Source organism: Gekko japonicus, unplaced genomic scaffold, assembly GCF_001447785.1.
Source record: "Gekko japonicus isolate JY-2015 unplaced genomic scaffold, Gekko_japonicus_V1.1 scaffold1585, whole genome shotgun sequence".
Taxonomy (NCBI): Eukaryota; Metazoa; Chordata; class Lepidosauria; order Squamata; family Gekkonidae; genus Gekko; species Gekko japonicus.
The window spans coordinates 76,989-94,269 of NW_015172602.1; the positions used below are offsets into that span (position 1 = coordinate 76,989).

A 17,281-nucleotide genomic window follows, 5' to 3' on the forward strand; every position below is an offset into this window, starting at 1 on the left:
TCATCAGTGGTCTATTTCTACAAAATAACTATATAAAAACAATAGTTACAACAGAAAGTAAAAGTTGGTAAAATTTCAAAATTCTGGCAAGCTACAGCTTTTCCATTAAATCAAGTGAATCCAATTATTCCTTTAATATTTTTTAAAATGAAAACTTCAATTTTAAATCATTTTTAAAGATCATTTAAGATGGAATTGTAAAAAGTAAGTGGATTTTGCTTGGTTTGGGGTAATGTGGAGAAGGGAGCTCCCGGCCGCCGCCGAAGGCAATGGCAGCCAGGGGCTGGTTTGCCGCCGCGAGGAAGGCGGGACAGGACAGAGTCCCAGCACAGTGAGCTGGGACGTCGGGGGAGGGGCGGAGCCGGCCTGGCTAGGCTCGACTCCACGCCCGCCCCCTTGGTCAGTTTCAGCCTCGTGCTCGCCCACCCGCCCGCCCTGTTAAGCTAGTGTAGGCTGCGGCTGGTCGCCCAATTGGGGGCCAGGTAGGAATTTTTTCACTATCACCTAAGATTGGCAATGGGGGTGATAGTGTTTTCGCCTTCCTTACACTGGAGCAGTGGAACAACAGGTAGGGGCGTGGCTGTTTTAATTATGTTGGTCACTTTGGGCAAAATAGAGCAGAGATAAGGCAGCGGAATTGGTGAGCACCGTAAGCCATCCCGTCTTTTGGGAACTGGGGGGGTCTTCAGGAACGGCTTTGTGTGTGATAAGGGTCGCAAGCCAGGTTAATGGCCCAAGACCGGGGTCGGTGCATCGCCCAGATATATCAGACAAGGAGGCTGGTCAGCCTGACACCTGCCTTGTCTGTTCCGCTACTTAGGAAATGCTCCCTTGCCGGTTGCTATTAATAAATTGTATATAGTTAATAAAGTGGCCCTTGTTTAATCCAAATGGTTGTCCGTCTCGTTATTCCCGCTGTGGGGGCAAAAAACAGGACAAAATGGGTTTGGGCTACTGGATATCATTTCTTCAGTATTGCTCAATTTTCTCTTCATGCTACAGCTGTGCACAGCCAATTCCAATACCCTTCCCTTAGATCAGCTTCATTCTGGGCATCTTGACCTGGGTGGCCCAGGCTAGCCTCATCTTGTTAGATCTTGGAAGCTAAGCAGAGTCAGCCCTGGTTAGTATTTGGGTGGGAGACTACTGAGGAAGTCCAAGGTGATTTTACAGAGGCAGGCAACAGCAAACCAACTCTGAACATCTCTTGCCCTGAAAACCTTCCGGAGTTGCCCTAAGTCAGCTGCAACTTGATGCCACTTTTCCCCATCATCACCACAATCTGGACATCGGTCTAAGGAAAGCTCATTTCCAGAGCTTGACAGTCTTCCATTTAAAGGAAGTACAAAATAAATCAATAGAGAAGTGTTATGGATGTATACATTTGCATTTATACAGCCTATAACATTATAGCATTATCCTAGGCTAGCCTAATCTTGCTATATCTCAGAAGCTAAGCAGGGTTGGCTCTGGTTAGTATTTGGATGGGAGAGCACCAAGACTAGGGTTCCAATGCAGAGGTAGGCAATAGCAAACCACCTCTGAACATCTCTTGCCTTGAAACCCTGGTAGGGTTACCATAAGTCAGCTGAGATTTGACGACAACAACAACAAAAAAGGAAGATTTGTATTCACTTACCATGAAGCTTCCTTTCTCGGTGGTCTGGGAGTGGGGCAGTCCTTACTCTTGGGAATAGGCTCCTCCTCTGGAACAGGGTCAGTTTCCTCAGATCAATCCAGGAAGGGGAGGGGCCTGTCTCCTGGGAACATCCTCGTCGTATCCAAGCCATGCATCCCCCAACATCACACTAAGGAAAAGAAAAACACTTCTCCCCACCAGTTTTCCCTCTAAGCTGAGTTAGGGTGAGCTGGCTCACAGATTTTTAGCCTCTGGCTCACACATTTTTGCCTCAGCTCAGGAAGGATGGCTCCAGAGCAAACTAATTTACGCAGCAGCCAAATCGCTCGCTCACAACTTTCATGCCAGTAGCTCCCAAAGTAGAATTTTTGCTCACAAGACTCCACATCTTAGAGGGAACACTGTTCCCCACCATAGTGAAACTCGATTTCCAGGGCAACCAGCCTTGTAACTTCATGCCCCTCCAGTGGGTGTAGACCAAGGTTGAAACCCGCTGTTGCTCTCTCACCCAATTAACTCACAATTTTTTAATTTTAGCATCTCAGAGAAACTTTGTAAACATTCATCCTGTTTCTACACCCCCCAAAAAAAACCCCTCCAGAAGCTGCATCCCAAAACTGGGTGGGTACACTGCCCCACTCCTGAACCACCAAGAAAGGAAGCTTCATGGTAAGTGAATACAAATCTTCCATTCTCCGGTGGTCCTGGGAGCGGGGCAGTCCTTACTCTTGGGACATAAAATAGCAGTGTGCCCCAGGGTGGGAAAACCAGCTTCTGGTTTATAAGGTGTGCTGCAACACACCTCAATGAAAAGCCACTGCAGCCAAGGTCAGCTTCTCTACTCTATAGTGTCTAGTAAATGAGTGTACAGACTTCCAGATGGCCACCGTTCCTACCGTCTCCAAGGACAGGAAATGATCCGTAAGCTGCTGACGTAGCAACCCCTCACAAAGAATATACTGCAACATCTGAGCCTTGCATGCAACAATGATGCCACCCCTAAAACCACCTACTTAAGGTAAAAGGTGACACTAGATGACCTAAGGAAGATATCCGAAAGGAAACAAATAGGGTATCCAAATCATGCCAACATTTGGCCTGTTGATGGAAAAACTAAATACCCTATGAACATCTAGGCAATGCCGTTCCCTTTCCTTGTCATATCTATGACTGGGACAAAGGAAGGTAAGACAACGATCTCTGACGTGAAATAACTGGATTAACCTCAGGAACAAAGATCCAAGCGTAACATCACCCTATCATTGTGAAAAAGATGAAGTTCCTTGTCAACTGACAGGGTCCTCAGTTTTGACACCTGCCTAGTTGACGTGATGCTCACTAAAAAAAGGTCTTGAATGTTCATTCCTTGAAACTCCATGAGTTCAAAGTTCTCTACACAACACTCTCAGGACCCTGTGTGGGTTCCAAGTCAGAAACCTCTGCACTTGTGGCACTTTTAACCACATACTAACCCTTTAGGAATCTCTTAACGTGTGGATGGCCATTTAAGGGACTTCCCTTCCTAGCCCCCATCACCACCAATATGGTTGCCACCTGTCACTTTAATGTACTCATGCTTAGCCCTCTATCCAAACCATCTTGGAGAAAGCTAAGACACCTCTAACTGAGACACTTAACAGTTCCCAATCACGTTCTGAACACCAAGAGAGAAGAAGCCGCCAGGTTGTGTTATGCACCCTATTCGTGGAACCCTTCCTAGGAAACTAACACAGTGTCTGTCACCCTGTCAGGGTAACCCAATCCTTCTAGCAGTTTCCACTCTACCTTCAGGCTGTTAGGTTTAGGAGGCCTGGGAGAGGATGCTGTACCGATCCTAGTGTCAATAAGTCCTTTCCCAGTGGTAGGCACCATGGTTCTATGGTTGACAATCTCTTCAGATCCTGGAACCAAGCTCTTTGTGGCCAAAAGGGTGCTATCAGCACTAGTTCTGTTCCAACAGCTTCGGAGTCATCTTGTGAAGCAACTAAGTTGGCTGGAATATGTATATTCATCCCTGTGGTCAGTCGCAGTTCAGAACCAATGTTCCTGCTGCCTGTTGGTTTTTAACTCTGGATATGAAATGTGGAACTTGATGATTCTGGTCTGTGGTAAAGAAGTCCATTTCCATCATCCTGTACCTTTTGCAGACCTATTGAAAACCCAACTTGCTGAGCATCCATACGGACTGGTCTAATCTCCATCTATTCAACCAGTCCGTCAATGCACTGTCCTGGCCTGCCACATGGACCACCTCCAGTGACTGTAGCTGGATCTCCAACCATCTGATCAGGTCCTCTGCTTTTGCATGTAAGGTTCAGAATCTGGTTCCTTATGACTTTGTTGTCATATTGTCTGTCTGAACTAGAATGTGATGACCTGTTCGTATCCCAGAGAATTCCAAAAGCTCCAGCCTAGTGGCTCTGAGTTCTAAAATATTATACTCAGTGAGGTCTCTTCCTGAGACCAAACTGTCCCTTGAGAGTGGGTTCCCCACCCTGGCAGACTTATTTATTTATTTATTTATCCTTCGACTTCTATCCCGCTCACCCCCTAAGGGCTCTGAGCGGCTTACAATTCCAATTAGCCAATCTAATCTAGGGCCACATATGAAGGGGAGGTGAGAAGCCTACCAGGCACCCTTATCCTGTTGTAGCAGATCTTCTTACTGCGAGGGGACAGTCCGGCGGCGACCCTCCTCCAGCGCAGGTCTTCGCTGTTCCGCTTTTTTTCCGGCTGTCGCAACTCCGCCTCCAGGCCTGGACCACTCCGTGCTTCCGCGCATGCTCGCAGCGGCCTCCGTCCAAGTCAGGCTCCGGCCTGCCATGTCGCTCCGCCTCCGCACCTTGTTGGTCCGGCCTCCTTCGTTCGCCTCCTCGCCTCGCCAACCGCCATTTTTCTCCGCCGCCGCTGTTCATCACTCTCCGTCATCGCTGCTACGCCAGGGACGGGTGCCCCCCCCCCCGCTCTAATAGCAGGTACCCATTTTATCTACTTGCCCTTTTAACGGGCTTTCAAACCGCTGGGTGGATGGGAGCTGGGACGTAGGGCCAGGAGCTCACCCTGACCGCGGTGGGGTTCAAACCGTCGAAGCTGTTCGTCCAGATGTTAAAGCAGGCTGCCCTTACTGCCTGCGCCACCGCTCCCCAAAACACAAGTCCCACAGACTTGCATCTGTGGTTATCACCACCTTCTTTAGATTTCAGATTGGGGATCCCCATTGGAACAAAAAGGGTACCAGCCACCACTGCAGTTGATGCTGAAGTTGTTTTGGCAACTGTACCAGCTTGAAGCCCTAATTGGCCACCACATCCTGGTAAGGTAAGGGAAAACGTCTGTAGAGTTCGGGCATGGAACCTTGACCACTGAAGCACTTCATGGCTTGACACCATCATGCTCAGAAGCACGGCCAGTACCATCCCCTCTATCTTGTATTTTTTCAGCCTGTCTATGATCAGAAGTTGTACGTTGTGTTGTCTCTCCCGAGACATAGAACCCCTGTCCTTCATTGTGCCTATCTGCACCCCTAGGTGTACCCATGATTGAGAGTTGTTTAGATTGCCCTTCTCCATGTTGACCATGAAGGCATGAGCCCTCAAAAAAAAAAATCACCGCCATCTCTGATGCTTCCCCACTGACACCCGCTCTGCTGGTAAGAAGGTGCCTTGACAAGGATGTCATCTAGAGATGGTGACAGCGACACTCCCTGAACTCTCAGATGTGTTACAATGGCCACCATGATCTTGGTGAACCCGCTTGGGAATGACTTCAAGCTGAAAGGCAGCACTGGTACTGAAAGTGTTTCCCATCATACGTGAAGCATAGGAACCTGCAGTGAGCCTCTCAAACTGGGATGTGTGAATAGTCCTCCTATAGATTGATGGATGCCAGGAAATTCTTTGCTTGAATATCTGCCAAAATCAGAGTTTTCATCCTGAATATTCTAGTCCTGATGCAGTTGTTTAGACATTTCAGGTCCAATATTTTCCTGGCATCCCTATTCTTCTTTGGCTCTGGGCATGATATCCATTTGGAGTCACAACAGGACTGAGAAGGGTTTTGTTCATTTGTTTGTACGTAGAACATGCCTTTATCTTCAAAAATATATCTGTCGAGTCCATGTCTGAAAACGTTTATGCCCTTAAAGAAGAAGAAGAAGGGAACTGTCGTCACTTCAGCCTGTGCCACAGAGTCCCCATCCCACTTCTGAGCCATATGGTCCTTCTGGCTGCTACACTGCATGCCATGGCTCTAGCTAACTGCTGCAGGATGTCCAGTGAAGTATCTGCCACAATCACTGTCACTAGGGCAACCTTCTTAAGTTTGTCTTTAAGTTCTGGAGCTCTACTATCAGCAGAGGCTAGTCCTGATGCCCAAGAATGTGCCACCCTGGCAAACATCAAGCCTCCTGTTGACATTCTGATGGAGCAGGCTGAGACTATAAAGTCTTTGTGTAAGGCTTGCTCAAATCCCCTATCGCTGGGGTCTTGGGCAGCCTATCTGCATCCATAGGTAGAACTGAGTTGGAGGTCAAGCTAGTCCCAGGTTCATCCACCATTGGCACCTTGAGTCTCTTGGTGGCCACTGGTATCAGGAAACAAAGCTTAGGGGGGGAAACGTTTGATGGTTAGTTTTTAGCTTGGAAGGGTGTTCCCAGTCTGCCTTCATCCTACTATAGAAGAAGAAGAAGAGATTGGATTTATACCCTGCCCTTCACTACCCAAAGGTGTCTCAGAGCGGCTTACAAACTACTTTCCCTTCCCCTTCCCACAACAGACACCATGTGAGGTAGGTGGGGCTGAGAGAGCTCTGACAGAAACTGCTCTTTTTCAAGAACAGCTCTTATCAGAGCTACAGCTTGCCCAAGGTCATCCAGCCAGGTGCAAGCGGAGGAATGGGGAATCAAACCCGCTTCTCCCAGATTTAGAGTCCATGCACTTAACCACTACACCAAACTGGCTCTCTCTATAAAAGGCTGCAGGCAGCTGGAAGAGCAAAGGAGGCTTGCCGTTGCCTGCCTCAGTGTAGCAACCCTGGACTTCCTTGGCTGTTCCCCATCCAAGCACTAACCAGGACTGACCCCCCGCTTAACTTCTGAGATCTGACAAGCGTGGTTGAGCCTGGGCCATCCAGGTCAGGGCTGGCATCCCTGCTTGTTTGTACATCATCTGGCCAGATTCCACCAGAAGTTCTGGGTCAAGATCATTGTTTTCCTTAGGTCTCGAGGAAATTCTAAGTACTTGGAAAGTAATCTCTTGAGGAAATAGCCAAGACTGTACTGTTGGTACTACTTCCTCTCCTTCCTCCAACCACTTCCATTCTACCCTATCTGAGGATAGAACTGGGGAGTCTGAGTCCTTCCTGGAATTTTTGCAGCCCTCAAGTTGCAGCCCACTTGTGGTGACTCCTTGGGGTTTTCAAAGCAGGAGATGTCGAGAGATGGTTTGCCTTGCCTGCCTCTATATCATGCCTCTAGTATAGTTTGGTGGTCTCCCATCCAAATACCGACCAGGGCTGACCGTGCTTATTTGATGAGCTCAGGCTAGCCTGAGCTATCCTTGCTGCCTGTTTCCAGGTTCTCCATAGAGGTGGGGACTGTAAGGCTTATGATCTGAATAAATCTGACTTGCTAAGTGTACCTCCCCCCCAATCTGTTATAGCCTCTCTCTGGCAAACAGTAGAGGTGGTGGAAGTGCTATCAAGCAGCATCCCCATATGGTTTTCAAGGCAAGACAGTCAGAGGCAAGCAGCATCCCCATATGGTTTTCAAGGCAAGACAGTCAGAGGTGGACAGCCAACCAGGGCTGACCCTGCTTAACTTCCAAGATCCAGTCAAACCAGGCTAGCTTGGGCCATCCGGGCCAGGGCCGATACTATTGCCTGCCTCAGCATAGCAACCCTGGGCTTCCTTGATGGACTCCCATCCAAGTACTAACCAGGGCTGACTCTGCTTAGCTTCTGAGATCTCAACAGATCAAACTAGCTTGGGCTATCCAGATCTGGGTACAGGGAACTGGCAGGTCTGACTGGCAGTCATTTTCTATTCACTTGCCTGGGAGTGAAAGTGAAAGGAAGTCTGCCATGAGGGTCCAGGGAACCAAAATGGCCACCACCATTTTACCCGCCCTTCTATGGCCTTCCCTGGGCCTTTTAGCTCCCTGTCTATTCCATGGGAATTTTCCCCCTGAAGGGGAAAAGGAATGTGAGGGAAGGGCTCTTTAATCTGCTCCAGCCTGTCCCATGTTCAGGAGGTTGGAAGCCCCAGAAATCAAGTTCCCCTTCTTCCTCCCTGAATAGCTAGGGGGTTTTGCTTGGGGATTTTCACCCAGTCTACCACCTTACCCTCCTTTGCCCCCGGTCTATGTTTTTGTCCTGTTAGGGTTTACCATGGTTCTGGAGAGGGCTAGAGGCTCCTGGCTTGTCTGTTTCTCCGCACACTGGGTCCTCCAAGACTGGGGAGATTGCCAGGTCTGCAGCATTGCCCCAGTCTCCTTGCAGATTCAACTGCTTCCCCTGATGTGGTTGGGGAAGGGACCTCCAGCTGCAGGCTGGGCCCAGCAGGAATCTGTGTACACAGCCTTTGCTGCTGGCGAACTCCTAGTGCCATCGGCTTCCTTTGCAGTCTGCCACTGACCACGGCTCAAAATAATGAAGAGGGAGGGTCTCTCCCTCCTCCCTCTCTTCTTCTCATTCCTGGATTGCTGCGCTCTATAGAGCGCCTGTGAAACACATCCAGCTCAAGCAGCAGGGCCGGTGAGACAGGATGTTCTCAGGGGACTGGCCCCTCACCATCTTGGATTGATCTGAGGAAACCGACCCTGTTCCAGAGGAGGAGCCTATTCCTGAGAGTAAGGACTGCCCCACTCCCAGGACCACTGAAGAATGAAGCATTAGACCAGGAACACGAGCAAGTTTCAAACACACATCACTGTGCCCAAACACATTACATGTAAATAAATCCTACTGAAATCAAAGAGACATTTGTATTTAGGGCTGATGTAATAAACTAGTGATGCACAACTGCTTGAATTACCACAGTACTCATTTCCTATTGTAGCTCAGCAAGGACTTCAATGAAACTGTAGCTTGATAGTCGAGAAGTAACTGCTGCTCCTTGTACATACAAAGTACAGCTGCTATATACCGATACTTGCAATATACCAGCAGAAGATTTCCCACTTAAGTATTAAACTTATCGAGTTATGGCAAGCATAGGCATGTGTTTGGGAAACTGGAAAAAGAAGGTGCTTTGACATATGTTTGATTCCCCTAAATACCAACATTTGAGAGAATTTGAGTTTCCTTTATAATACATAGTATTAATCTCTCGTATAAAACAGAGTGTAGTGCTCTGTTAGGAATACTAAAAAGAATATTTGCTCATTGTAACTACAAAAATCTTGAAGACTATTTTACAGAAGAATTCTCTTGTGGCACCCAAAAATGAATTCCTATTCAAAAGAAATGGTGTTAACCAATATTTCAACCCTACCAAATTAAACTGGCATATAACATGCTCATAGATGCTAAAGATAATAGGTTAAATAAATCTAATTCTTAACATGGCAAAATCTGAAGATACTTAAATCCAGAGACTGGAGCCATGAGCAGACAGGAAAGGTTTTTCTACAAACATGAAAAAGCCTAGGTTTGCAGAAAAATTGGAAATCTTTAAAATAAAAAAAAAGTAATTGGGGAGTTGGCGGTGGAAAATGCCATCAAGTTGTAAGCCGTCTTATAGTGACCCTATAGGGGTGTCAAGGCAAGAAATGAAGTGGTTTGCCATTGCCTCCTTCCACACAGCAATCCCTGGACTTCCTTAGTGGTCTCCCATCCAAGTACTAACCAGGGCCAAACCGTCCTAGTTTCCAAGATCTGACAAGATCGAACTAGCCTGGGCCATCCAGTTCAGGGCATTGGAGAGTTATAAGCCCCAAAATAATAGAAGCAGTGTCTGTACCCTTAAAGAAAATAATATTTTTTGCAGTGTCTGTTGTGAGGAATGCTAGACAGTACTGCCAGTTTTCAACCCTTGGGTTCTGTCAGAAAGAGCAAGGGAGAGGGCCCTCTTCATGGTTGTTTTCATCTTTGAGGGAGGACTCCTAGGTATCAGGCCTGGCAGGAATCACCAGCCTACTTGCTACCATACAACCTGCATGACTTGCCTAGGACTGGCTGCTCGCTACTATCCCAACAGCAGCCACTCCATGAAAACCAGTGTGGTGTAATGATTACAGTTTCTGACTAGGATCTGGGGGACCCAAGTTTGAATCACCACTCTGCCATGGAAGCTCACTGCGTGATCGTAGGCTAGTCACACACTCACAGCCTAACCTACCACACAAGGTTGCTGTGAGAATAAAATGGAGAAGAGGGGAAAGACGTAAGCTTCTTTGGGTCCCCCATTGTGAACAAAACACAAAAAAAGGCAGAAAAGAAAAATGAAAACCAAAGGATGTGTCTGGATATTTTCAGTTTCTACAAAGGTGTCTGGACATTCTTTGCCAAGAAATGCTCATCATAAACACAGGTACACCATATGGTTTTAGACTGGCTTGTTTACGCAAATTATTCTGCTTTTTTACTCTTGGCATCTTTAGCTTCTTTAACAGCTTGTTAGTTTGAGCTTGTATAGCAACCTTGGGTGGGCATAACAAGTCTGCACAACAAACACGATGTTGTTTCCTTGAGATGATGTGCTCACAGCTAGGTATAAAGAGAATATGCAATGTGGTTTTATAGCCAGTTCTTTATTTGTTAGTTGTAAGACACTCTTATGAAAGTTCTGCAGACTGAAGAGGATATAATTGCTTTAAACAAAGAACTATCCTAAGGGTTAGTAAATGCATTAGCAGTCAGAGTCTCAGATGCTAAAGCTGAATCTTTCCACCGAACTTACATACATGAATTTAACAACTGTAGTCTTAATATGATTTGAACTTTTAAGTCATTTCATTGAAATGTTTCATATATACTTTTAGTTAAGTGTTTGCAGAAACTAAATATTTCCAGAGTAAGATATACTATGAAATTCTATTTACAAACTCCCACATACGCAGGCATATATATGTGAACTTCCTGTTCCATTCAGAATGTGGACCACCCATCCTCACTCCGTACTTGAGATGTGCTGCATTGCTCCTTGTGGGCTCTTTATTTAAGCAAAAAAATAAAATAAAAATCCCTGTCTTACAGATCAGCAGTACAGAATCGCATGATCCGTCCTAGCCAGTTCTGTAGCATCCATGTCTACTGCTGACCCCTACAGCAGGGAAGGAAGGCCAGACCCAGCAAGTGCCCCCCCAGTCCCCCCCTTCCTATGAGTTCAGGGTGCTCTTTAAGCTGGGCAAGTACTGCTGCTGGCATCCTGTCATTTCCAGCCAGTCCATGTCTACATTAAGCTGGCCTGAGAGACTGTGAGCAGACACCTGGCTCCCACGTGACCATGCCCTGCTCACAATGTCTATACTGAAGAACTATAACATTTAAAAATATAAAAGCAATTTGCTTGATCACACTGATGTTCTCTACTTACACTGTAGTCAGGTGTTACAAGCAAACTTCAGTTGTGATCAGAACAAGTCTGATTTTCAGAACAAGTCATGTTGAGTGCCATGCCAAAATCAAAAATGTTCTAAACAGAAAAGTCTTCAAATCTAACCCACAGCTTGTTGTGCCATCTACATTCATCTGCTATAACAAACTAAGGCTTGTTATTTCACCCATAAACCATGATTCTAAACTACAGTTTAATCCTGGTTTGGAATCTCAGTTTGTGAACAAGAAATAAAAATCCAATGTCCAGTGTTTCCTCTAAGCTGAGTTAGTGTGAGCTAGCTCACAATTTTTTAGCCTCCAGCTCACACATTTTTGTGTTAGCTCAGGAAGGATGGCTCCAGAGCAAACTAATTTATGCAGTAGCCAAATCGCTTGTTCACAACTTTAATGCCAGTAGTTCACAAAGTAGAATTCTTGCTCACAAGACTCCACAGTTTAGAGGGAGCAATTAAGCCTACATTTGAGACTTTTCTCACTAAGAAAATCTTCAATTTTGGCTCCATCAGTGAGGGGAGGAAGAAAAACAAGGTTCCTTCCCTTCATGAGCATTCAAATATCTCAATGACTACATAGTTTCTGTAGGAAAAGAAAACTGCGAGGAGAAAAAAAACCTACATTGCAAGCATGAATGAAGCTCAAATGAGGCTCATTTTATTGTCTCTTACTTGTCCATACTCCAGTGGGGCTGCTGAGCTGCCACTGCTACATCCTATGAGAAGCAGCATATCATCCCCTCTTTCCTCAGAGGCCACAGAAGAAACTATTCAGGCAGAACCACCTGCCTGCAAAATGATCTCTTGTGGGGTGCATGAATGTGAAGAAACTTTATACATGACCCCAGGTGCCTTGGGGCTGTCTTCTTCAGCACAGCTGCTATCATCTGGGGAATTAGCTCTTTCTGGACCTGATTGACCACCTCAGAACAGCCCTTGAATTTCAGCAGTCATAGTCTGAATGACACAGAAAGATCCTTCTTTGACTTCCCCGAACTTCCAGTAGTGTGAGGAGCAAATTAGCCAGAAAAAAGTCTCTCAGGAGTAGGATCCAAGTTCTAAGTACACACAATTAGACAAATGTAAGGAACTGGGAAGGGGAAACACAGAACTTAGAAAGAAAAAAGTACTGTTTCTTGCCACTGCAAAACTTAGGCCCCGGTCACATGAGCGAGATAATCCGGGGGGGAAGTGAGGATTTTGCTCCTGAGCAAAATAAAGCACGGTATCGCTATCAGATGTTTCCCCCGATGCTCTGCGCACATGCCCCCAGCCGCAATCACACGTTGACAGTGAAGTGTGGCAAAGGGGAGGGGGGTGGCATGGTGCGATCACACACGCGGCGATTGCAAGCTGCCACTTCCCGACCTCACAGGCATTTTTTTTTCCAGCCAGAAGTCCCGCCTGCGCATGACCATGAAAGTGAATACATAAAACAGTGGGCATGCACAGCTCCACATTTGTGTGCATACCACAGAGGCTTAAACAAAACATCCGGTGTGAGACGGGACACAGACAGGCGCCGGATGCTACAGGATACCAGCGCTTCTGCGATCCGACGCCCACCCGTGCCAGTATTTCCAGAAAATACTGGACTTTCCCTTCTATCGTTTAACTCCGCTTCTTCCGCCGGGCACCATGGGTTGCCTACGGGTGTGGGACACTTGCCAGATGTTCACATTTATTTATTTATTTATTCAAATTTATAGCCCGCCTGCCCTGCAAGGCTCAGGGCGGCTCAGAAATAGGGCAACATGTGCCAATAGTTAAAACACAAATAGGGCAAAAAATGCCAATAGTTAATCAATAAAACAAGATAAAACCAACGTTTAAAGCAGCATAAAGTGCTCCAGATGTTTTAAAAGATCTTCAATTGCAAGATGGTATCCTGGGGATGGTAGTCCCAATCCTGTGGTGTCCCGGGAATGTTAGTTCAATGGGATGGTTCCACGTGATATTATACTATCTTGTCAGGGGGTCATCACAAACCCCAATGTTATCTAATAATACAGTAGTGATGGTACGGTGGTGGGGTAGTGTGGTGGTGCTGGCGGCTCCTACTCAAAAGCCTGGCGGAAGAGCTCCGTCTTACAGGCCCTACGGAACTGCGCAAGGTCCCGCAGGGCCCAGATCTCCTCCGGGAGCTCATTCCACCAAGCCCTGGCCCTGGTTACAGCATACCTGGCCTCTTTGGGGCCTGGCATCACTAAGAGGTGTTGAGACCCTGACCGAAGTACTCTTGGGGGAACATATGGGGAGAGGCGGTCCCTTAGGTATGTCAGACCCTGGCATGTGATCGTGCCCATAAAATCTGCACAGCAGCCGTCCCTATCACACAGCTAATTCTCCATGTGACCGAGGCCATACATGAGTATTCTCTAGAAGAAGAAGAGATTGGATTTATACCCCGCCCTTCACTTGGAGTCTCAGAGCGGCTTACAAACTCCTTTCCCTTCCCCTCCCCACAACAGACACCCTGTGAGGTAGAGAACTCTGACACAAACTGCTCTTTTTCAAGGACAGCTGTGCCAGAGCTTGTGACAGACCCAAGGTCACATCAGCAGGTGCAAGTGGAGGAGTGGGGAATCAAATCTGGTTCTTCCAGATTAGAGTCATCACACCTGCCTTAAGAGGAGGACCAAGCATTTGAAGACTGGTAAAAGTTTTGCTTCAGCAACCATCAACTGTATGATAGCCAGACATGGTGACTAGTTAAGTTTTCAATTATCAACAATTCCTAAAACTTCATTAAATTTCTTTGATTCTTCGGATGCCCTTCCTGAAAATTACAGTTCTGACATGGCTAACTAATCATTTTCTGTGATAAAGAATGAACTCTTTCAACTTACCTGCAATAACCCTATTCCTATCATCAGTTTACCTGCACTGTTTTCCTGCAATATACCTCCCTTTCACTCCTTTGCTGTTTTATGATACAACTATCACCATGTGGTTTTCTTGCTTTTCATGTATTTAAAAACAGCTAGCTCTCTAATTCATTCTTTATTAATGACTTGACCTGACAACCAGAGTCCAAAATAAGGAATGCTCCTCACCTGAAAGGTTTCACTGAGGTTTTGCTCCCGATGTCTCTCACTGGTCCAGCTGACCACACAGTGCTCTCTAGTTCTTGCTTAACAATTCTCTAACAGCATTCCAGCCTTGTAACACGTTTTAGACCACTGGTTAATGTGGTATTGTTGTATATTCTCTCCTGCTATCCTTACCATTCTGATGCCACAACCTTTTGTAATCCTTCCTTATACCAGCTCCATGGCATTAACCTCTGGCAGGTACTGCATATGGAACCTAGATCCTTCTTTGATTTCCTTGCCTTGATTCTCCAGTGAGCTGACCTTTGCCTGTGAGAACTGCCTGAAAATCCTTGGAATGAAATATATAGTTTACCAAGGCTATGAATTTTTACTATATGTACATACTTTATTTTATGTGTTGCTGACTCTGTTGATGATGTTATTGCTGGCTGATGTAGAACCATAATAAAATTAAGCAAAATTAAGTATTGAGATGTGCGAGTGAGTCTTACAGTGACAGCACTTTACACACACACATGCCTAATTTATCTATTAGAATTTAAGCTGTTTCAATGCAAAATTAAGGTTTCAGCTTGGCTATATGAACTGATAAGCACAAGGACAGATACGTACCCCTAATTAAAGATTCAGCTGCATAGAGATCCTTCTTGTAGGTCACCTAGAGGTAAGATAAAGCTAATTAAGTTTAACAGAATGAGGAAAATGTAATAAATAAATAAATGCAGTGCCTGAGGGCAGTTATTCACACTGAAATACTGCTAACTGATAATATTGATAATATTTCTTAATTATAGCTAGTAGCAACAGAAATCACAAGAAAAAATATGCTAAAAACATTTTAAAAATTAAGCTTTTAGAATATAATTCATTCTAAATCACTTACTTTGAAAAATTGCAAGAAGCACTAGATTTACTTTACCTTAAATACTTATCTCATTCACTCTATAAGAATACACTTCTGTTAGTAAAATATAAAATTTGTCAATTGCATTTTCATACAAAAGTAGTTTCTGTACAACATAATCAGCATAAACTAGAATTAATAAAGCAACTTATAATAACCACTAGATATGTAGTTTGATTCCAGTGACACCTTTCAGACCAACAAAGTTTAATTCAAGGTATAAGCTTTCGTGTGCAAGCACACTTCTTCAGATACCACACACATGAAAGCTTATGCCTTGAATTAAATTTTGTTGGCCTTAAAGGTGCCACTGGAACCAAACTTTGTACTGCTGCTTCAGAACAGTACAGCAACCCACCTGAATCTATCACTAGATATGTAGAAGCTCTAGGCTGCAATCCAAAATGATACTTCCCTGGGTGTAAGTCCCATTAAATGATATGGGATTTATTTCTGAGTCCTCTACACTATGGTCAGTTCTGAGCTACAAATTATTATAGTGATCTACAGCTAATACCTTTCCACACTGATTACATAAAGCTGTACAATTAGGATACAAATATCTGTGCAAGAGTCCCTTGAAGAGAATGCTATTGATTCATTCTTTGTTTTCAAATATGGTATTGCTGCTGGGAAAATAACAAAATAATTACTTGGAAATTTAAGTCAGCAGAAAGGAGAGAAAATGAAAGATGATGAAATTAGAAAGGGATAGCAACATTCACATCAGGATCCCACAGGGAAACATGATGGCCTTGAGTGCATTGAACACAGCAAATGATCCCAAATTAAACTTAAATAGGAATCTTGTGAAACTTCGTCATTTGGAGGTGGGGGTTAGATTTGAGGAAGCAAGTGCATAACCTAAAGAGCAACCCTATCCTATAATTTTTGGGCAACCACTATTGCACTGTTTCATATTGCACAGGTTCAGTGTCATTGCTAGAAATGTATAGTTCCTGATAACTGAGAAGTCACATGCATAGTGAAGAAACAAACAAGCATGATATGACACTTTCCAGTGTTTACGGCTCTTGCATGCACTATAACTATATACTTTATACAATGTATCTGTCACATGGTGATAAAAATTTCATTTAGGAGGCTCCTCAATATCAGGATCAGATTTTCTTTTTTGTTTTGTTTTGTTGAGAAATCAACTTTTCCAATGTTTTTATTAAGGAAATGTAAAGGCACTGCTAAATATCTACTTCTAAGCGCAGCATGTGTCAGTGAGATGTACAAATTGATAATCTTAAACCTTCTCGTATTCAAAACATTTCAAAATGCTTGAGTATTACCAGGTTCAAGACTTAACCATTGGTGCCACAGCCCTATGCATCTCCTGAAGCCTGCCTGAGTCTTAAAACAGAAAGAATGAATTTTCTCCAAGAACAACCTGGATGGATCAAATAGGCATCTCCAAGAGTAGGCTGCTTCTAAACTGCTGAACAGTAGCTGTGTAAGACAATACTAGAATGCCATAAAGTTTCCAGCATGCATAAACAACTGTTGCTGCTGCTAGCTCATGCCACTCATGGTTAGAAACATTCGGCTATGATCTTATAATGTTGAATTCTGCAACTACTTCACTGATAGATGACCACCATCCACAGCAGCTCCCTGTGACACCCCCCCTCCAAGGCATTGCCAAGTGTTGAAGAATTCTTTGTACTAGGGTTGCCAAGTGGAACTTACCTTGGTGGCGGGGGACTCCCGGGTGAATCCCGGAGTGCGCGCGTGCAAAGTGCGCACCGCACATACGTCACCAGGAAGTGACATTATGACACCGGGCACGTTGGGGGCGTGGCCACGACCATACAAGGGAAAACCATAGAGTTTTCCCTTGTATGGCTGTGTCCCCGCCCCCAGCATGCACGGCGTGCCCGCGTCACTTCTAGGTGACATGCACGTCGGGAAGGAGTTCCCCCTGGGGCCCGATCCGGCACCGCCGGGGAACAGGCCTCTGGGGCGGGGGTTTCCCCGCCCCCCGGGGGGGACTTGGGATCCCTACTTTGTACACAAAAAGCCAGATGGGTCAGTGGCTGCAGTGAGAAGGGAAATTGCCCCTCCTTCTTCTTCTACCAGTGGAAAATCTGTAAGATCCAGCCCTCATAAATTGATAGATGCAACC

The 17,281-nt window shown here is 45.4% G+C and overlaps 1 protein-coding gene across 1 annotated transcript in view; it reads right to left on the reverse strand.

Annotated features, from left to right (window-relative positions):
• ISPD (isoprenoid synthase domain containing) overlaps positions 1 to 17,281 on the reverse strand; it is a 103,084-nt gene that overhangs the window by 46,824 nt on the left and 38,979 nt on the right. Inside the window, exon 5 of the mRNA XM_015421586.1 lies at positions 14,856 to 14,901. Coding sequence (XP_015277072.1) covers positions 14,856 to 14,901 — 46 coding nt within the window. The remainder of the gene's footprint in view (positions 1 to 14,855; positions 14,902 to 17,281) is intronic.